Source organism: Maylandia zebra, linkage group LG7 (assembly GCF_041146795.1).
Source record: "Maylandia zebra isolate NMK-2024a linkage group LG7, Mzebra_GT3a, whole genome shotgun sequence".
In the NCBI taxonomy this organism is placed as follows: domain Eukaryota; kingdom Metazoa; phylum Chordata; class Actinopteri; order Cichliformes; family Cichlidae; genus Maylandia; species Maylandia zebra.
The window spans coordinates 55,472,296-55,494,318 of NC_135173.1; the positions used below are offsets into that span (position 1 = coordinate 55,472,296).

The 22,023-nt window shown below is 39.9% G+C and overlaps 1 protein-coding gene across 8 annotated transcripts in view; it reads right to left on the reverse strand.

The window, feature by feature from the left end:
• tnca (tenascin Ca) overlaps window positions 1–22,023 on the reverse strand; it is a 55,152-nt gene that overhangs the window by 24,274 nt on the left and 8,855 nt on the right. For 2 of the 8 annotated variants that reach the window (XM_012918843.5, XM_076886725.1), the window contains exons 1-6: window positions 10,135–10,511; window positions 3,325–3,883; window positions 1,508–2,821; window positions 885–1,148; window positions 678–793; window positions 15–168 (exon numbers count right to left, since the gene is read on the reverse strand). In XM_012918843.5, coding sequence (XP_012774297.3) covers window positions 15–168; window positions 678–793; window positions 885–1,148; window positions 1,508–2,821; window positions 3,325–3,799 — 2,323 coding nt within the window. In that variant the 5' untranslated portion in view covers window positions 3,800–3,883; window positions 10,135–10,511. Of the gene's footprint in view, window positions 1–14; window positions 169–677; window positions 794–884; window positions 1,149–1,507; window positions 2,822–3,324; window positions 3,884–10,134; window positions 10,519–22,023 lie in introns of those variants that run through there. The other 6 variants (XM_076886722.1, XM_076886721.1, XM_076886723.1 and 3 more) reach the window with 6 other exon arrangements.

Consider the following 22,023-nt stretch of genomic DNA (forward strand, 5'->3'; position numbering starts at 1 on the left):
TGCAGGAAACTCACTGGTAGTGAATGTTTGGGTTGTTTGGGGTCCTCTGGTGTTGTTCTTGATGATGTTGATGGAGACTTCATACTCCTGTCCTGGTCCAAGCCCTGATTGGAAGAATTGGTTCTGAGAGGGTGGAAGGGTGCTTGAAACTTTTCCATTTTCTTCTTTCTGTAAAAGTTACATAATATGCAAATCAAGTTAAAGTAGAAAATTTACATTAAACTTGACTGCTGTGAGAAAATCAGCTTTTGGCATTAAAACATGGTGTCTCTGTTTTAGCATTTTCATTACCGTTTAGGTTATGCTATGTTTAGTGTACCGCAGGCAGTATATTTCTTCATGCAAGGCACAAAAAGGCAGGAGCAGGAGCTTGAAGGTCAGAAAAGGACAACACATTTTAAGGCTACAGAATATTAAAAGGACTTATCAGCTGACACATTCATTCCTTTTCGAAGAGTTGGTTGGATTTTGCCTTGGTATCTCAGCAGCAGTTTTAGCCACAGTTCTATAACATCCCTCACTTTTCCATATGTCAAAGCAAATTTAATGGTTACCACTAAAATAAATCCTTGTATTGCTGAGACTTTCAATAAGCTGTCGTAGCTTATCACCTCTGACTTTTCCCCTGATGGTTAATAAAATGCAGGCAAGTCCTCAGCAGAGATGGGGAGACTCACCATGTTGCGGAAATAGATCTCCCAGCCATCAAAGGGGATGTCCAGCTCGTCCCAAATGACCTCGACTGAGGTCTCTCTTACTGATTTGAATCTTAGCCCTTCTGGCTGCGGAAGGTCTAGGGGGGACAGAGAGAGAATTAATAAATGTCTAGTATCTTTTTCTAACCATATTCACAGCAAATGAACACAGAAACAAATATGGCATACCTGTGGCCACCCGTGCACTCACAGGGATGCTCCTTTTGTTACTCAGAACAGCGTAGACATTAATCAGATACTCAAGACCAGGCTCAAGCTCTTTAACAGTTGCAGCGGTTTTGTCTCCCGACACAGTGAACTCTTGGAGAAGACCGCCAGGAATTGTGGGCACATATGTGACGAGGTACTCTGTGACCAGCATCTCATTGTTCCAGGACAGGCCGACAGTCTCACTGGTGACCTCCCCAACAGTTAGGTCCTTTGGAGGAGATACTGGAAAAAATCAAGAAAAAAAAACAGCTGAGGGTGTTGTATTAGACATTTTCTCAGGCCCTCAAGTCAGTGAATATCAACCACGTAGAGCTAATGCAAACTCCAGACACACATCTGGTTGTGGTGTGAAGAACTGCCAAAAAAGCACAAACCGAGTACAGACAAGGGCAGCACAAAAACCGAAACCCTCTTTTATATTCACCAGAATAGTTTCTTTCAAGAAGAGTGGTGAGTGAATTTTGAGAACGGAAGGAAATTACATCACTCTGCATTTGCTTTTATGGTGCACTTAGTTAACACATGGAAACTTTCTAAAATTGTGAACTGTCAAATCCTTTTTTTTGTCTAGAGACTCTTACCTTGTGAGCAGTCTTCTCCGATGTATCCCTCATCGCAGACACACTGACCGTTCACGCAGTGCCCTTTGTCCTGGCAGTTGTTGATGCAGCTCATCATTGCACAGCTTTCTCCTTCATATCCGATCTCACACATGCATCTTCCGTCGACACAACGCCCCCTGTTGTTGCAGTTATCTGGACAGGTGAGCACGGAGCAATCGTCTCCCGAATAGCCTTCATGACAAATGCACTCTCCGTCAACACAGTAACCGCGGGTCAGGCAGTCGTTGGGACAAGCTCTCTGACTGCAGTCTTCTCCTGCAAACCCTTCGTCACAGACACACTGACCATTGATGCACCGGCCATGGTTCCTACAGTTGTTGGGGCAGCTCAATTCACTGCAGTCCTCACCAGTGAAGCCTGCGTGGCATAAACAACGCCCCTCGGAGCACTCTCCACGGCCGTAGCAGTTTGAAGGGCATGTGCGGATGCTGCAGTCCTCACCAGCGAAGCCTTCCTCGCATACGCATTGACCATTGAGACAGCGCCCCCTGTGCAAGCAGCTGTTTGGACAGGACAGCTCGGAGCAATCGTCTCCCTGGAAGCCAACATCACACGCACACTGTCCATTTATGCACTGGCCTCTGTTGTTACAGTTGTTCAGACATGCCAACTGGCTACAATCTTCACCCTGATACCCTGTGTCACAGATGCACATCCCACTGAAGCAGGTTCCTCTACCGTTACAGTCATTCAGGCAGGTGAGCTGACTGCAGTCTTCTCCACTGTAGCCAGCTGTGCAGACGCACTGGCCATCGACACAGAAACCATTACCACGGCAGTTGTTCGGACAGATGCGCTCTCCACAGTCTTCACCGGCAAATCCTTCATCGCAGTAGCAAGTTCCATTCAGACAGCGTCCACGGTCGTAGCAGTCTTTGGGGCAGATAAGCTCAGAGCAGTCAAAGCCAGTCCACGGTTCATCACACACACAGTCTCCGTCATCACAGCGCCCACGGCCTAGGCAGTTATTGAGGCACTTGCTCTGAGAACAATCTTCGCCAAAGAAACCATCCGTACAGACGCAAACGCCACCCACGCACTGGCCGTGCACGCTGCAGTCCACAGAGCAGGCCTCAAATGAGCAGTCTTCTCCAGCAAAGCCTTTAAAGCACTTGCACTTTCCATCCACACAGTGGCCTCGGTCCCAGCAGTTCTTTGGGCACTCGGGTTCGGTGCAGTTGGGTCCCTTCCAGCCAGGCTCACATATGCAGCCACAGGTTTCAGCGCTGAAGTTTCCATGACCATTACAGTAAGGTTTTGTTCCCACTTCACCTTTAAAAAAAATGCAGCATAACAATGACAAATGCAGTCAGCTTGACATTTGGAGAAAGCATGCTTTTTTGACTTTCTTGTTGAGAGTTGGCAGTGAAGAAAGACTTTTCTGTATGCTATGAAGAGCCAACAGATGCATAAGCGAATGTGTATTTCCTAAAATGCCAAACTATTCCGGCTTATTTTAGCAGTTACTGTTTTCTTGTTTTCATTGGTACTGACAAAACTTTATATAATCCCTTACTGATCCAAAAAATAACAAAAAAACATGCAAAGTTAATAGATGAGCTGGTGTCCTCTACTGTACAGCTAAAATTACACCCCCACGTTAAATTCCAAAGAACTCTCAGCAGATGAAGGGAACAGATGTGACTCATGAACGAGACTTGTGGGGTTACAAAGCACTTTTCATTGCAGGGTCTGATAAATAAAGGATTGTTTTACTTTGCTGGCTCTAACGGGCAAATGTGACTGACACAGCGTGATGGAAAAATTAGACCTACCTTTGACCTGAGCACTGCAGCAGGCCCCTTCACTGTGGCACTGATCCCTCAAAGCTGAAACTTCTCCCTCAAGCATCTCAAGCCGGCTCATGAGGGCTTTTAGACTGGGCAAGTGGTCGGTGCAACCGCAGGCCTGCCGAGGTATGTTGATGCGGTGAGTGAAGACAATCTGGTTCTCCCCGTCGAGCGTGTACTCGGTCATGTGATGGCCTGAGGAGACTGGTGCATCTTTGGGATGAAGGTGCGTACTTTCTGTAGTGTCTAGGTCCACTGAGCACAAGGAACTTCCAGGAACATTAATGTTATAGACGTGGTTGAAAACCAAAGGATCTGCTCTCGGGAGGGTTATGTTTTGATCTTCAGGGGATGCCAAAGTCTGTCGTCGATGCCGTAGGATTTTTTTCACAAGCCCAGCATTTGATAAGGTGAGGCAAGTGATTAGGAGAACGCAGCCCAGAAGGCCTTGTGTACCCATGTTAGATGTGTAGCGCTTTATTAGTGAAATAAATATCCGTGCAAACCTCAGACAAAAGCTCAATCCTGGTTAACGGTGAATGTTCTGGAAAGACAGACAGATACATTGTTACAGCAATTTAGTATTTAATGCTTTGTAGCACAATTAATAAATATATGAGAAAACATCTGAAGAACCGTGTTATACCTGCTCTAATTACAACAAACCAGCAATTGAGATGAAATGTTAACGAATTGAAAGCCATCCACAACATTCAATGCCTCACAAAGTCTTTTAAAACAGTTTTTCATAATGCCTGTCTTTCATAACTATCAACTGTACATGCGAATAGGGTTTGGTGATTTGGTGTAAGTTGACTACATGTGACTAGTTTTGTCTTGTTTAGAGAAAGACAGAAGCTTGAGAGATGGAAATCAGTGCAACATGAACATTTAGGATATGACGCAGTTATTTTTTGGACTGTTTTTTCATCGTTTTTGCTTTGCTGGTGTTAAACAGTCAAAAATAAATATCCAATAAATGTAGTTTTTGATCATTTTTGATAATCTTGTACATAGTTTGCATAATATTTTATTAAAGCCCTGCTTTAAAAAAAACCCCTATTATCAAATAATCCGCAGGTGTCCTGGTAAATCAACTTGCTTCACGGTGTTTGTGTAAATGTAAAAAATCTGCTGTTTTACTCAAAAAATTATAATCCCAATTCTCTAGTGTCCACATAAAATTAGGTATCTGGACACCAACAGCACTATAATTTATGGGAGTAAAATGACAAGCTTCTTCCTCAGCGTGGGAAAGCCCTCTTGGATTACTCAGTGATGAGTTTCCAAATGATCTAAGTTCACACGAGATACTGAAAATCAATAATAGCCCACAGTGGCCGACTCTTCCTCATTACTGGAAAAAATTCTTCCTTCGTGGAGTTTTATGATAGTTCAAAGCTGTGTTATTGTTGCTTAACTGCATTTGCAGGCTTTAGATTTTAAATTCCTTCACTCATCAGTCAATAATCATTGCATCCACAAATAGCCAGCAAATCAAGTCATCCAGATAGGCCCTCAGGTTCACACGCTTGTCTGCTGGCACACCTGGGAGGCAGCAAACAATACCTCTATAAAGAAGCTGCATTTCTGGCAGCACAGGAGGATTTTGTCCAGACTCTTTCATTGGTAGCAAACCTGCACATGCAAACCAGTGAAAAATTACTTCCAAAAATGCAGTTATGGACTTAAAAAGACATGTGGTGCACCTGGATTTATGTTCTCCCGAGAGTTTCTGGAAACTGTTTATTGACACAATGATCAGCTATCGCATAACGGAAAGTATCTTCAGAAAAGCTTCAGCTGAGCTTTTGCTGGATCTCAGGGTTGCCATGACTGCACATTCATATATTTATGACCAAGAAGTATTTTATCCTCTGAGACAAAAAATCAAAACACCTGTGGCTGATCCTCATCCTCTTAAAGCAACACAAGAAAGCCTAGATATACATAAAACTACTTGCAGTAACACACACAAAAAAAATATTGAGACCTATACCAAGAACAAAATCTGCCTCACAATTTTGTAGAAAAATCTAAAGGTGGGTAACAGTAAAATATATAACCACCGGATTACCTTGACTCAAGATGTCATCTGAGCTCAGAAAAATTATAGTTCCTTGTTATTGCACATCAAGCGGTTCACTGTTAATGTGCGTGTTAACTTTGAGAGTAAAATATGAATATATTTCTTTTAAAATATGATGGACTCTCTACAGGTTGTGCTGAACCTTCCTGTGAGGAAGCACAAAGATTTTATATTTGGGAAGAACCAATAAAATAGAATAAGCTGGTAAAGGAATCAAGAGTTGTTGGCTTTCGTCAAGGACTTTTTGAAACAGTGAAAACAGTTTGAAAACTTTTGCAGTGATAGCTGAATGTTTCCCTTGTTTTTTATTGTTATACTTAGATGACAGGCAGCATGGCTATCTTTAAATCGCAATGGTCGCACGCAATACAAAGGCTGTAAAAATGTTGCTACTTCAGAGATATAGGTTTGAAGGTAGGGCTTTTTCATCGGTCCTCTTTCCTTTCCTTTATCATGACCACCTTTGACCTGACCTGGCTTCTGTCCCACACCCCCTGCCAGCATTTTCACTGTTCTTCATCTTACCTGTTTAAACGCCCATATAAAATCCCAGCTTAAGTTTCACGAGGCTCTCACACATCTGGTGAGCGGCAGGATAAAGGTAGGTTACGATTAAGGTTGTAAATCTGAACTCTTGGTCTTACAATGTGTTTGTGATCTACTTCTTGAAACCTTTACAACACATATCACTTGTAATTTACAGTCAGTCTGGCAAAAAAAAAAAAAATCTTCTTGATAATGCCCACAGGTAGCTCACTGTCACTAACATAACTGTACAATATGGACTTTTTGAAATAATAAGCAGAGGAATTCAACATATTTTTAAGAAAATACTGGCTGGTAACCCTTTTTCATTGTAAGACTAATTGAAGTTAATTAGTTGAATTAATAAATTGTTTTGATTCATTTCTTCTAACTGGGTGCACTTTTCCATGTTGCACAGAGCAGAAAAAACATTCTTAAAATAAGAGGTGCAAGCAAGGCACGCAGTGCTTGTGTAGCGAGATCTAAAAACAGACATCAATTAAAATGTCAAAGTTAAAGTGATCCTTCTCCTTTCATCTCAAACAACATTCTGTCGTTAAAGCTTCTGGCCTGTTTGCATTCATCCATCATATAGCTATAGTTGGCAATAGTCTCTGGAAGCAGGATTAACTCCGCTTGTGTCCAATTCCACAGGAATCTGTAGTGCACCTCAGTTTTTGCAAAGGTCTTCTTTCCATTATCAATCGCTTGAGCTTGTCAAGTTGGGAAATAACACCTTTTTCTGGTTGATGTGCGTTCATAGTCCTCCATCTGTCTCTAATGGGAGATTGATGGGAGCATAGTAGATAAGCTCTGAGATCAGCTAGCATCAGTGGGTTATGCGGTAATAGAAGTAGCATTAGAAATGACTTAGTGACTGCTTGGCCAATATGTATATATAATATATAGAAGAGTTAGAATACAGTGTGAAAATGTTTTTAATAACTCCATCAGCACGTTAACAAGAAACGCCTTGTTTTTGCTCCACTAGCATTTTAAAATTAGCATCTATGAGAAAAGTTTAACGAACAGTGTTCCTCATACACCACCTTTATTTTTCATTAATATTCTCAATTATTAATTAAATTAATTAAAATAATTGTTAATTGTTAATTAATTTTGAACAACCTGTTTATTTGTTTCTTTTTACATTAATTTTTTTTTTAATATACTTTTTTCAAAATCAAGCTGTAAATCTGTGTTTGAGCTCATTAGCAGGTGTTTATTTACAAATACATGATCCTCCCAGGATCCTTTTGATTGCTGATTAAACAAAATATAAATTATTAACATAAGCTCAACCTAAAGCTTCTAAAGCAGTTATTATATATATTTATTAATCCATATAACATTGCTAAAAAAACACAATTTTCTGCAAAGTATTTTATTTTTAAAAATATGTACTGTTTTCCACTAATAGAGTTTTACATGTTGTGAGGTGTTTTCATTGTGTTTTATTGTTACTTGTACTGAAGGAATGGTTCTAAAAAATTCTACTGCACTAATAGTAAATAGTTTTTTAGCCAGGAAGGATTGCAGAAAACGTGCAGCAAGCTGCATGAGGCAGCTGTGAAAGTGCAAAAGGCTCTGACATGTCACTCATATATCAGTAATTGTAAATTATGTGCACATTAACACTAACTTAAATTTTACATTTTAAATTTCAGACTTGAAATAACTTCAAAGGCTTTTTAAAAAGATAACTGCCAGCACATCTTTTCTTTTTTGTAACTTTTCAAAACCAGCGGAAACTTTGTTTATATAAGTGTGACCTGATGTTTTTGTTAAACTACTGAGAACGGTAGTGCTTACAGTACAACGCCAAGAACACATCATTCAGAGAAGCCCTGGGGTTGACCAAGGACATCTCCTTTGACTATGGGACATGGGAAGACAATTTAGAGAGAAAATTGAAATAAATATAACCTGTTCACTAAGCTATAATCCAGTTCCCGTAGCTTTAGTATCCTTTCCCCATGCTGGCAGCTAAAAGGGAACTTTCCCACGTGGAAAAGAGAAACTGGGAATGTTGGCCCTGGGCTGATCACATCTGTTTTGCCTAGTCAAACTGAAATAAAGGCAATGAGGTTCTCGTCTTATGTCCATATAATAGCTCAACCTTTGGCGAGCCAAAAGTGCTACTGCATGCAGATTTAATGCTAAACACAAGCAACCATTAACAGATTGTATGTGTAGCAAGTCTGGACACAGTCCGTATGGAAAACATTTGTGGTTGACAGCTTTGTGTCAGGATTCAGTCAGTGGTCAACAAGAAACGAGTGCATCCAGTTGTTCATCTGTGATATATTAACATTTCTATTTTTTCCATACATTACAAAGTACAAAGCCCGATTCTCGACAGCATCAGAAACAGCTGGAAATCATCTCAGGAAAGGTAATTAGAGTAGTTAATGTAGCTGATACAGTAAGAGAAATAGCAGCACCTCATTAGCAGATTACAAAGTTTCCCACTGCAGCATGGCAGATATTATCCTGTGGGACCAAAAAGCAGTTTCACTGTGTCTGCAGGTGAGCCTGACTAGAATGCAGACTTTCAGCAATTTCAGTAGCAGTTACTCTGTCTCTGCAAAAATAAACATTTTTTAAAAAGTAATTTTTTGATTTTGCATGCTCTTAAATGCAGATATGTGCTTTGTTATATATGTTAATAAATGGAGGAAATACTATGCAAGTGTCTAAATGTGTCATTTTAAATTAGTTAATCTGCTGTGAGTGAGTGAAGCGTGGGCATTTTACTGTTGTGCATGTTACCAGCAGATATTTCCTCCATGAACAGGCACGAACAGAAACAACCATCTGTGTCGGTCCCGCTTATTAGCAACATACCTGATTTTAGACAGTGTGGGAGATTTACAGTGTTAAAGTCTCACACTCTGACACAGTCACAGGCCTGAAACAGAGCCTGCAGTTATGTGATAGAAAACATAGATTTATTGATGTGTTGTATAAATTAACTTGTTGACTTTTAACCTAAAAGAAGGAAAGACTTTCATTAAACCCAGTTCACTGCTCTAGCTAACCTTCAGCTGCTCGAATGAATCCTGAAACTTGACAAAGAAAGACAGAAAAAGAAACAGGAACCAAAATATAATTTACATAAACTAAAGAGGCATGAGTTATGACCCCTGACTCTGTGTGTCAAAGTCATGTAGAGGGAAACAGTGTCATATGAGCCCTCTGGGAGCTCCGGCTATTAAACCAGCTGTCCCTTTGACACGGACACCTTTCTCACTCGGCTGCACACAATCATCCCAGGACACACGGCACATAGCAGAGAAAATACAAAAAAATACTCTCCTAAATAGCTATAGCTGTATATGATGGGAAACAATGTGCCTTCTAGGTATGAGCTGAAGTAGCGTGGGTGAGGGGGATAAAACTGCACATCAGAGGAACTGAATGATTATAATCTCATTCAGCTGAAATATTCCTTTCTGCTGAATGTGGACTGGAACTGGTGATTCAAACCACACAAAGGATGAAACAGAAGTTAAAACCACTGACTTTGACTTAAATTTCAATTAAGCATAGCTAATGGACTGAGTGGTTGAAGGATGTAATTTTTTGATTTCTCTTTACCCATGCTGGCAACGTCACTAGCATCGCCTATTTTTCCTTTCATTTAATCTCAGTGGTGGAAAAATGATGCACGATGAAGTCTGAACTGCATTGCCCAGAGTAATATGATGAATCATCAGGCTGCAAACCTCACCAGACACAGGGATATTTGTGCATTTTTTTGGCCCCGTGCAGAAACACACACTCACACACACACACATAGCTGTTATTTTTATATTTTCTCCCAGTACTGATCTACAACCTGACAACATTTTTTGCAAGGGTCTCTTTTTGGCACAAAGTGCGCTGGCCATTCTACGGAGGCGATCAAAGCCTGGGATAACTCTTCCACATGTTCACTCCCACAGCAGTCAGTCATCACCGCTGCTCCCAGCACTGGCTGCTGTGTGAGTCTGACAGAGGAAGAAGTTGCAGTATACACCAAGAATGCACTTCCAATAAATAATAATTGTGCCTTTTGGTTCTGTAGTATGCGTCACTCGTGCAAGTTGACTACTTTCACTTAAAAACAAAAGGAAATGAGAAAACTGACCTTTCAAATAATTGTTTACTCAGAGAAATTCATAAATAGATCTTCTTACCTGTTTTTTTTGTCACAAGCCCCCACGGGTAACATGAGGTGCTCCTCCGGGTCTTCACAAATTTAGTGAAGCCAAGAAAAAAGATGATGCTTCGCTCTGTTGTGTCACTGCTCCGTCATACAGCCTCTCCAGCAAGGTGGCAGCTCTGTCAGTCCAGCTCTTTATCCTCCCTCACAGTTCACAGCTCAGGCTGGGGTTCAGCTGAAAGAGGGAGTAAGTGAAAAGCGGGAGACAGGGAGTGAGAAAGAGAGAGAGAGAGAGCGAGAGAGAGTGAGAGAGAAAGAGTGGGAGGAAATGTCTTTTAAAGTGTGAGGAGTGTTTAGGTCAGACTCCCATTGCTTTAAACCCGAGCCCTTAAATAGTCGTTTTCTCCCTCCCTTCACAGCCCCGTCTTCCCTCCCTCTGCTGTAACTGATGGATACAAGGGCTGGTCTGCTTCCTTTAAATGAGATGCCACTGTAGCCGGGAGTCATGACAGAGTGAGCGGTGCTTGTGGTTGTGTAGGGAAATTAGAGGGGAAAGCCAGGCAATAAGAAGAAAGTGAAGGAAGACCGTAGACAGCAGACAGACAGTAGCTTTCAACTAGACTCACTTTGCAATAATGATTTATGATTTTCTCATACATCATTAAGGCTGCAAAAATAAATCCCAATCTTTGCTCAGCATGCTCAAACTGTCATTTCATGTTACCCCTCCATCGTCAGTCTCCACTTATTTCCATGCTTCACTCTAATCCTCCTTGAAATACAAGTCTTTCTCCAGCTCTGTTAGAGTATTAAACCAAAGATGAGAAAAATCAACAAAATACATGATTTCTGATTAAATACTTTCGGTATCTATCCAATTATATAATAAAGGTGATGGATAAAAGTCAAAATGAAACAGTGGAGGAAATCTCTTAAAGGAAGTGTTTTGCTACCATACACATATATTTCATATGAAGTCATTCATTTAACACATTTAACTGAATAGGTGAGAAACAAACATGTGTTAATGGAATTCATCTTGTATCTTGCAGTCACCACAGACAGGAATGCAATAACTGCAAGACTATAAATATATAAATATAATATAAACTATATAAAGACTAAATAACTGAAGCCCAGGGAGAGAAAAAGCAATGTGCCAGCATATGGAAGCAGCTTCCACAGTTTAATCTTAATATGATTAGATGAGGATAAGGGAAGAATCGGCTTAAATCTTTTAAGTGAGTCCGTGGGACTGTTAAGATATACAGTTTGCAGTCTGTTGTGAGTGGAACCTTTGAATGATAATGTTCTGAGTTTCTACTTGGACACATTCTGTGAAGACATGACAGAAATGGGTTACATCATACAAAGACTAAATTATTTAAAGGTTTTATTAGCAGCATGGCTGTAGGGATAGCTCACTGATACATTAGTCATGTCAGTCCAAAACAAAATATTGTATCTCAGTGATTATTGCTACTGCTGTTATTCCGACTCTAAACACCTCCACTATTGAGATTGGAGATTCTTTGACTTTCTATCAAACAGTTATGCTTTGGCAGCATCATTGTTTCACTATATGCCTAAATACGAACCCGTACCAGTCCATGAGTCGTTTGGTAACGGGCTGTGAGAGTTGAGGCACGGGTGTGAAATTTATTTTTTTTTTGATTTGTATCATTTTAAAAAAAAAATCATTTTTCATTTACTCGGTTTCCCTGGATTTTCCCCCTGTGTTATGTATAAATCTTCTCTTTTTTGGGTACTAGTACTGGTTTTATTTTGTTGTATTTATCTGCGACACTTTAAAGGCCAGAAAATATTGTCAGACATAAACCAGTCCGTGGCGCAAAAAAGCTTGGGGACCGCTGGTCTACACAACACTAAGCAGCACTTGAGGTCAGTGAGCTTTGAAATATATCTGTGCACAGTCAAGATCACGCATCTTTTAAATCCTACAAAGTGTATAAGAAAATGGTACTTAGGCTTGACTTTTGTAAACACTTTCCTAATGTCTTCACTCAGTAGCACCCATTATAGAATTTCTTTTTATGTTTCATTCTGAGTTTCAGAAAGACGTATCCGTAGGCTGCACAATTCATTTAAAATTTTAGCCACAATCACAGTTTTGCATTCCCACAATGAAAAGGCGATTTCCAAACAATATCTGAAATAGCCAGTGCAATCATTTTCCACTTGTCCAGTAAACACAGTGAGTGATAAGTACTCACTGGCAAAGCCTGTGCTGTAGGAAACACATTGCGGCGCAAATAAAGAGGCATCTCACAGGTGTTGAGTGCTTTGCTACGATTTTTTATTCACATCCATCATATAGGCTCAATTAATAGAGTGAAAGACTCTATTTTCCTGTAAGAAGACACACTTAAACTAGGTGAATGAACATGAAGACTCCTTTACAGGGACGTAGCACACTATAAAAATGAAAGCACTGTTTTCATGAGAACATGCAAAACTGTCAGAATCACCACAAAGACAGTGTCGTCTGCATATTTGAGAAGTGTCATGTTCTCCATGTTACAGGTTATATCGTTTGTGTTAATTGAGAATTAAAAAAAAAACACAAAACAGTTAGTGTGGATGAATGATAAATGGACTGATTCTTATGTAGCTCTTTCTACTCTCCCAGAGTACTCAAAGCACTCTATACTACGTGTCACATTCACCCAATCACACAAGCACTTTCTTCTAAGATTTCTAACATTCATACACAGATGGATGCATCAGAGAGCAACTTAGGGTTAGTACCATGCCCAAGGGTACTTGGCATGCAGACTGGAGGAGCCAGGATCAAACCACAAACCTTCCGATCAGTAAATGACCTGCTCCACCGCCTGAGCTACAGCCAAGGAAGTAAATGGTTGATGGAGGCTCAATATCTGAGCAGTGGAGATTAACATCACTGTCTGCTACCTTTTTTCCTTCTTTTGTTTTTGTCTCTTGCCTGTCTTGACATAGACATTGTCATACTATTTCACATATAATGCAATAGCTGAAGTAACACAAAAAGAAAGGAATAAATAAACATAGTAAAGAGTCCCAAGAACAAGAGGAGCCTGTAGAGATTCTATGCAGGAGTTCTTGTGAAAGCAAAATGTGTTTGGCACCACCGTGCATTCAGATCGCAATTCTGATTGCAAACCTGCCAGACGGCACGGGATTCAAAAAAGGGGAAGAAAGGAAAAACACTTTCTGTCTGCTCATAGGATACCAGTTCTTTGTGAGTCTCTGCATGCTAGCAAGAAGCTAGTCATTAATAACTGAGAGTTGTGTTAAAGCCGAGTGTCTGCCAATCCCAGACCAGCAGTCAGATATTCAACGGGTAGCAAATGAGTTTGAAGGTTTGAAGCATTGCAGCCTCAATTTTACCCACAATTCAGTCCCCAAAGTCATCTTTGAGTCATAGAGTCACCTCAAGACGTTTTACTGTGCAAGTTAAATATCCTACAAATAAAAAAATGAAAAATCTAAATTTTGCAGATAAATTTTATATAAATTATATTTAAAAAATATGAAGGATGTTAGAGTCTGTTGATCCAGGTTCACCTCATCTTCTTTGTTACTGTGTTTAAATGAGATACTAGACTCATATTGATGTACAATAACATTTGGATAAATTATTTTTTTCATTGCAACTCAACATTGCTGCTTTTTCGTGTATAAATGAATTGTTGATTTGTGAGGCTTTTTTTTGCTTTTCTTACAACAGTGCAATACTATTACAGCTCCATATGGTGTTTACATTTCTGAACAAAATGTTAAATGTGATTTGAAACAGACATCTGCATTCTCCAAGCAAAACAAAACAAAATCCAGTCGATAAAGGTAGGTCTGGCTTTGTTGCTGAGAAGAAAAGGGAACCTCAGAGGGTTCAGTTAATGGACTAAAACCATAAACCCGGATTATTACAATGGCACAAAGTAGATTTGTCACTTTTCATTGCAGGACAGTCTGACAAGGAACAAGAAGACATGTCTGGACTTCAAGATCCTGTGATGCAAGGAAATATTTACATGTTCAACAGGAAGTTTAAATATATGCTGAAGAGAGTCCACTCACAGCCTGAGGAGAAACTCAATAAATCTATCAGCATTCATAAAATTAAATCTTCTCCCAAGCATAAAAAGGCCCCAGGGATTTGGTCTGAAGGGGAACCGTGCAGATGGACAAAATGTCTGTGGAATGAAGTAAATAGTTGACACTGTGGTCCCCTTTAATTTAAGACTGCACATGTGTTTCACATGTTCTACACACTGCAATACGGCTCATTTGGATCAGGCACAAACCATTTAACGTTTGGTAGCCGCTGCTACGGAAACTATAAACAAATGTCCGTTATGATTGCAACTGAAGAATGTCTGCCACCAATGGATCAAAACAGTTAAACAACCATGTCTCCGACTTCCAAGACGCCAACACAGCAGCTCTGTGAGGCTGTACTTAGGACCAGCTGTGCTTTGACTTAATGTTAATGTCAGCAGGCCAACACGTAATAACAATAATGCTCGTAATAACAATGCAAGGATGCTAATGTTTAGCAGGCACATAAAGTTCATCACTTCAGGTTATCATGTTAACAGTTGCTTACTCAAAGCATATTTGGCTTCTTTTTACTAGCTTAACCGAAATCAGTTAAAAATAAGCCAAGAGATCATCAAATGAATTTGTCCTCACAGTAACAATTATGATTTATCAGTAACAAACTTCATATTTGTTCTCTCAGAACCACAAATGGGAATCTCATGGTGGCTCAAAGAGAAAGGTCAGGGACCACAGTCATTAAATCACCCACTGAGGTCCAACCACAGCTGTTTATTGCAGTGCTTCCAAAGGTTTTTCAGTCTGGACTAACCAACTGACGGACAAGAGAACTGTCACCACAACAGCCACACCTACACAGCTTTAAATTATGCACGGCCATAACAACTCACAACATCATCACTTTGGTCAAATTATAGTATAGACGACACTAAGAACATGCTCTGAGCTTTAAGTAAATGTTCAGAATTCAGCTTAAAATTAAGGTTAAAAAAACAAATGAACAGCAGCTTACATGCACAGAAAGCATCCTGTGATTACTGGCTGAAGTACATAAAAACACTGGTTCCATGACAGAACAATAATCTGGTGTGATTTTGATTAATGCTATCATTTCTTTATTCAAAAAAGCCAAAACTATACAAGCTTCAGCTTCTCGGTTCAACTCATAAGATTAAATAAGTTTTGTTTTGGCATTGGTGGGTTTTTACATTTTTATGAGCTCTTCTGATTAACAAAAGCCGTCAGTCCTTAAGTGCCACATTTGCTGTGTGACAATAACATATTATCATTGTGTCCTTTGTGTGTGGCCTCCGACAAAACACACATCTAACTTTCTTTAGTATTATCAGCCGAAGAGTTAATTATAAAGATAATATTAACAATTACTATCTGGCTTTAGCTCATTAAATTTATGGTTCCTTTATTTGTCCTAGCATTACAAGATATGACTGGATGGGAGTTTTTTTTATGTATTATTATCTCTTCTTCAAATGACATGTTTTTTTCCTGCTTTAAGAAGTCACCAAAGACTGAACATTCATACTGACACGCTGCTCGGTCCAGTTCTCTATAATCTAAACAATGAAACTGGCATAAAGAGAAGCAAAATGTTTCCTGTCCCACCTTAAGACAGCGATGTAATCGCTGTCTTATGAACTGATTCCTCTGTCTTACCTAAAAGGAATCAGTTCATAAGTCTTAACTTGGAAACTGTAAAGATAAAACTACCATTAGCATTAAATTGGATCATATCGTAAAATGAACAACAAAGCAAATAAATGGTTAAGGAGTCACAATTTAAAACTGAAAGTGGACTACAGTGTGTCAAAATAATGCCATGATTAATTAAGTACTTTTTCTTTATGCAGTTATGCAGTGCAGTCGAAGAGCAGCATTTTCCTGATTTTACTAGCTAGCCTTAAACTCAGGCCAGTCACGCTACCAGTAAAGTTCAGCCTGAACCCCTACAGTCAGGGTCTGATTCACCACTGACTAAGATTAATGAGCAGTCCTCATTAGTGGTTCTTTCTAATTGCCTTGTTCCACTTTTGGAATATAGTTTATGCTGGATACCTTTGCTAATAAGGACACTATAATTTCAAAGTATAGACCAACCAAGAACAGACTTAGTCTGTTGACCTGACAAAGCCCCACATGTATATTTACACCTCACACAAATCCCTAAGTTTAATAGAAGTTGAAAAAACACCAAAAATAGATTCAACTATTCCAGAATTATTGCACTCAACATTTAAAGCCCTCTATCACTTTGTATCTATTCTAAACATTCTTATCAAAAAATTCTCTGATTCACTGAGACAAAAAACTAAACAAAACAATGTAACACGTTTAGTAGTGGTTTGTGAGATGATTGAGAGAATAGAATAGCCTTTATTGTCATTGTACAGAGTACAACGAAATTGGAGTGCCACTCCCTTGGTGCAAGTTTCAATAATAAATATAAATGTAAAATATAAAAAGTACAAAAAAAACAATCGCAAGTACTCAAACAATAGTATGTACAATATATACAGGATAGCAGCATTAATATAATGACAGTATGAATAGCAGCATAATATAATGACAGTGACGGTATGGAATAGGTTCAATTGTTTTTGTGCTTATTTACTACGGTGATAGCTCTGGGAAAGAAGCTATCCCTGAATCTGTTCGTCCTGGTTTTATGTGACCTGTACCGTCGGCCTGACTGTAATAGTTCAAACAGTTGGTTGCTGGGGTGAGAGTGGTCCTTGATGATATTGCCAGCTCTGCTGAGGTACCGAGAGTTTGCAGTGACCTCCAGGCTGGGCAGAGAGCAGCCAGTGATCTTCTGGGCTGTGTTGATGACCCTCTGCAGTTCTTTCCTGTCTGCAGCTGAGCACCCTGCATACCATGTTGTTATGCCGTACGTTAGGATGCTCTCTATGGTGGCTCTGTAAAATGTCACCAGCAGCCTCTCCTCCAGGTTGTTCCTCCTGAGCACTCTCAGAAAGTGGAGACGCTGCTGGGCCTTTTTAACCACCGCTGTAGTATTTGCAGTCCAGGAGAGGTCATCAGATATCTGCACGCCCAGAAACCTCATGGAGCGTACCCTCTCCACACAGCTCCCGTGAATGTAAAGTGGGGCCGGGTCTGCTCTGCCCTTCCTGAAGTCCAAGATAAGTTCTTTAGTTTTCGTGGTGTTCAGTTGGAGGTTGTTAACTGAACACCACTCAGTCAGTCTGTTGACCTCATCTCTGTAGTCCGACTCATCCCCCCTTGAGATGAGTCCAACCACTGTGGTGTCATCCGCGAACTTTATGATGGTGTTTGAGAGATGGGTAGGGGAGCAGTCGGATGTGTAGAGCGTAAACAGGAGGGGACTCAAAACACATCCTTGTGGAGACCCGGTGCTGAGTGTGATGGTGCTGGACCGGTGGGGGCCGAGTCTGACAGACTGTGGTCTATAGAGGCTATAAAATGTTGAAATTGAGATACTGTGAGCCTACAAGTGGAATAATAAACAGCAAACACTGAAATAGTGCAATAAACAGCTCAGGCTGACACTGACTCTGAGCATCCCGTGGCTCTGTGGGCTGGAGATGTCCGTGGTCTCATCTTTTGGTCTTCCAAAGTCTTGGTTTTTTTTATCTATTTTAGCTGCGATGTTAGGAAGTCTTCTTGTTTAAGGCCTCCTTACGGAACAAAATAATCTAGAACATTTTATACTCTTTGTGATTCAGGTTGTTGCCAGTTTCAGTGTTTATGCTCTGTTACCAAGTTAAAGTCTAATATTCTGCTGAGCCGTATCTGTTTATCTAGACATCGGATTGTAAGGTTTTTTTCCAGAGGGGGTTTCCCGGATTTATAATCAACAAACTGTCAGTAACTCGTAAACATAGTGACATAGGGAAGCTTACTCTTTGATGACCTCATTAGTTTTATGATCCGCTATAACTCTTGCAGCCCAGTGACATTTGCAGGAAACGTTTAATAAGCTCCATCTGCCATCAATTTATTTCATGACAACAGCTGGTTCATTCATGGCTAATATCAGAAGAATGACTTGGGAATTTCTAAGGTGAAATAATTGCAGTTAGGTGCTTGTAACAGCAGATGAACTGCAGGAAAAGGTAAATGCTGTTGGTTTGCAGCTCTAAAATTAAGCATCTAAAGACATAAAAACACTGTTTAATATTGCATCCTGTATTTATTATCATTATTATTATTATTATTATTATTAACACTGATGACAAGAGTGACAAGCCTCTATAAAAGATCCGTCCTCATGTGGCCACTGGATTCTCTACCGGCCATGTGCAGACAGTAAGCAGACCAGAGGTGTCAAAGCTCACATAAACATGAACTAATATGGCTCTGAAGGCATTACTAACCTCTTTTAGGTCACTCCTGAGGCTTGCCACAACATCTGCTGAGAGCAGCTTTAACTGACACTAAACTGACAGGCTGGATGGAGATCACCTCCCTTTGTTGTCTCATTGTAATAGCTCTAATGAGCTTCTGCTCCTCACAGATTAGAGGATCTGCAGGCCCAGACATTAGCGTAGTTGAAGGATTAATGACATGGGTCATTGATATGTCCTGAATGTACCAGCTGTGTTTGTCTGTGTGGAGCTGGTGCTTAATCAACCTCAGGGTCTGATAGGCTTACTGAGATCGGTGACCAGTCAGTCATCACTGCCGTTGTTGCAGTTATGATGAAATTACTAATCAATCCCTTTTCATCAAAGCAGTATTATTAAGTCAGATCACAGTGATACACAGTATCGATCCTCGGGCTGAGCTACAGGAGACTACAAGAAAAAATGAATTTCATAAAACAGTGGATACATATGCACATGTATGTAGCATTTGTTACACTGTCAAAAGAAATTAACTGTCAGCATCCCATATATTGTTATGTACAAAAATTATATTACACGACATCACACATAATTAGATCGCCTGGCAACTGCTTAGCAACCCAAAAATTATCATCTTCTTTTAATATTTACTACTTTGATGGCTGACATGGTTTTTGTTGGGTTTTGTTGGCTATCTTAACTTAATCATTATTCTTTCTTGTGGTTTTCGTGTTCATATTTTCCTTGATACTACATCTCTCCTTCATTTACGACAGGGTAGATGTTGCTCAGCAGGTAGCGCATGTCATCTCCTCATTGGAAGGTTGGTGGTTTGAGTCCTGGCATGCCAACTAACTCTTGGGCAAGATACCAAACCCCAAAGTGCTTATTGAAGTGAAACAAAGTGCTCTGAATGAATCAAGTAGTGCTTCCCACTTTTCTTTGTCTCCGTGCTGTGATTAAGGTTTCGGTGTTTCTCGTCCCTCTGATTCCATAATTGTTTCCACTGGTGTCTGTTTCCTGTCCCTTTCTGCCCTGTGTTTGATTGTACCTACCGAAGGCCCCTAAAACCCGGTCCCCGTGTGTGTGTCTGTGTGTGTGTTTATAAGTTTGTGTGTGGTCTTGTCCCTTATCAGTTGTCAGATTAGCTGTTTGTTCTCCGTGTGTCTACCTCTCATGCCTCTTTGTTTACTTCGTGGATTCCATTATCAGTCAATAATTGATCACTTTTTCTTGTTTAACCTGCCTCTACATCCTGCACTTGGGTCCACTAACAAGATGTTTCAGCCCAAGTAAATGTAAATATACTTATGTGTGCTTAGATGTATGTACTGTATTTATTCTTACTGTCTAAAAATAGTAGCACATAATAGCACGTGTGGTGCATATGTTCTCCGGTTGCTGCTATAAAAATGGCATCCATGTAGTGCCCAAAATGTCTCACCAGCTGTCTGCACTTGTTCTCTATTAAGCCCACTGTGAAGATCACAAGCGAACAGGTCCAAACACAGCCTAAGAGTCCAGCCCGGTGTGCTGAGCTAAACCGCAGCATGCCATCATGTTCACAATGCTACAAAACTACTCTGACTTTAGGAATAGCATGCTTAGCAGCTACATGTCTGAACAAAATTTCATGGCAATCCATCCAATAGCTCACAGTCCCAGGAGTCATGGCATGACTAATAAAAACACGTCTAATCATACCAAATAATAAGTCTCAATTCAAATAGTCACTTATGACAGCTACTCCAATAAAACTACAGAGAAATACACATCTGCCGTTGCAGTCGACATCACCCGATTTCACTTCACTTTCATGTTTGATCAGTTTAGCTTCCTGAGTTAATGGTTTTACTGAGTTCTCGTTATTAAGGGAAAGAAAATATCTGCCAATTAAATCAGACAAAGAAGTACATGACATGCACCGACTGCATTAGGAATGTCTATTGTCACTGCTGCATGCCTCAGTGATCTCGCTGCTGTAAAGTTGAGATGTTCGGGGTTTATTAACCACAAAAAGAGATTTCTGAAAGCCACGGAGAAAATTGAGCAGCAGATATCATCATCCTCTGAGAAATTTAAAATGAAGTCATTACCGTAGGCTGCGGCTGCCATGATTGCTTTACTATAAATAACTTAATAATTCAAACAGTGACAAAGCACTGAATATCATTGCTTCTCTTTGATGTATTTTTCTGAAAATCACGAGCATGGATTATTCCAAACATTTGCACAGCATTATTGTCATATTAACAGCAAAGCCTGCCAACTCCAGAAGACAGTGGAAATGTGACTTTTCTTTCCATTAATAAATCTTCTTCGGATTTGAGAACAAGCAATACACATTGTCCCAAAACATCAGCCAAAGTCCCAGATGACAAATATCATCCAGAATGAAGCTGTAAATGTGTGAACTCTGATATCATGTTACGCACTTATGCCAAGACTGTTGGCATAATCTATTGGTGTTTATGTTAGTTACTAAACTGTAATCCTCTCCAGAGTGTCGATGACATTCATGCCAGCTGCAGTGCTAAGACTCTGTTTTCTGTTTAAAATACTTGTTTGGCACAGCGGAGCTTCCAACTTTTAAACAACATACTGGACCAAAGTAATGTCCGCTTGCCCCCCCTTATCACAGCCTTTATTTATCTTTGAGTTGGAGGAGGTAAATTAATTTGAAAAGCTTATCAGGACAAGCTGTGCAGATGTTTTCTTTAACACTTACCTTTTCCTAATTTGTCTAAAGCTCATACTTTCCGAAACTATCTTTCTACCACTGCTTTAAAATACATACAAGTGAACTACAGCCAGCTGCTCCTGAATTCACAGGGGTTTTCCACAGTGCGTAGTTCCGCATGTTTGACATATCACTTTTTTTTTTAATGTCGGATGCAACCGAATTCCTAATGCAACCCCAAAGACATTTGTGTGTAAAATCAGATATTCACTTTATCTTAAAGAGAACAGAAGCATGGAGACTCCACAGGCCATGCCAAAAAATGTTCAGATAGGATGCTTAGACACAACGTTTGCGATTTCTTATTCATACAATATTATATCTACAAAAAAAAAAAAATACAGATGCAGTAACTTGTGTAAGGCAAAGAGAAACTTTCAAGGCAAAAAAAGTGAAAGTGAAGCTTTCAGTCACTTGATGACGACTCCCTCTTCATCATAAGCTGTATATTTAGAATATGAAGAATTAAGAAAGAATTGTTTAGCTAAAGTTTCTAAGGATTCTGAACTAAGACACTTAATGTGTTTATTAAAATTTGAAATATTAATTACTGTCATTGTATTTTTGTGGGGAAAGGTAACAAACAAAACCACCTAGGTAACCACCTAAGTTTTTTAGATATATATGGTGTAGACTGAGACAAAACGGGGGAGAAAGAGGAAGCCATGCAGCAAAGGGCCACGGGTCAGACTCAAAGACTGGTCGCCTGCTCATCAAACTTGCCTTTTTTTCCTCCCTCCTTTAGGTCTTTGCTGATCAAGAGTGCTGATCAAGCAAA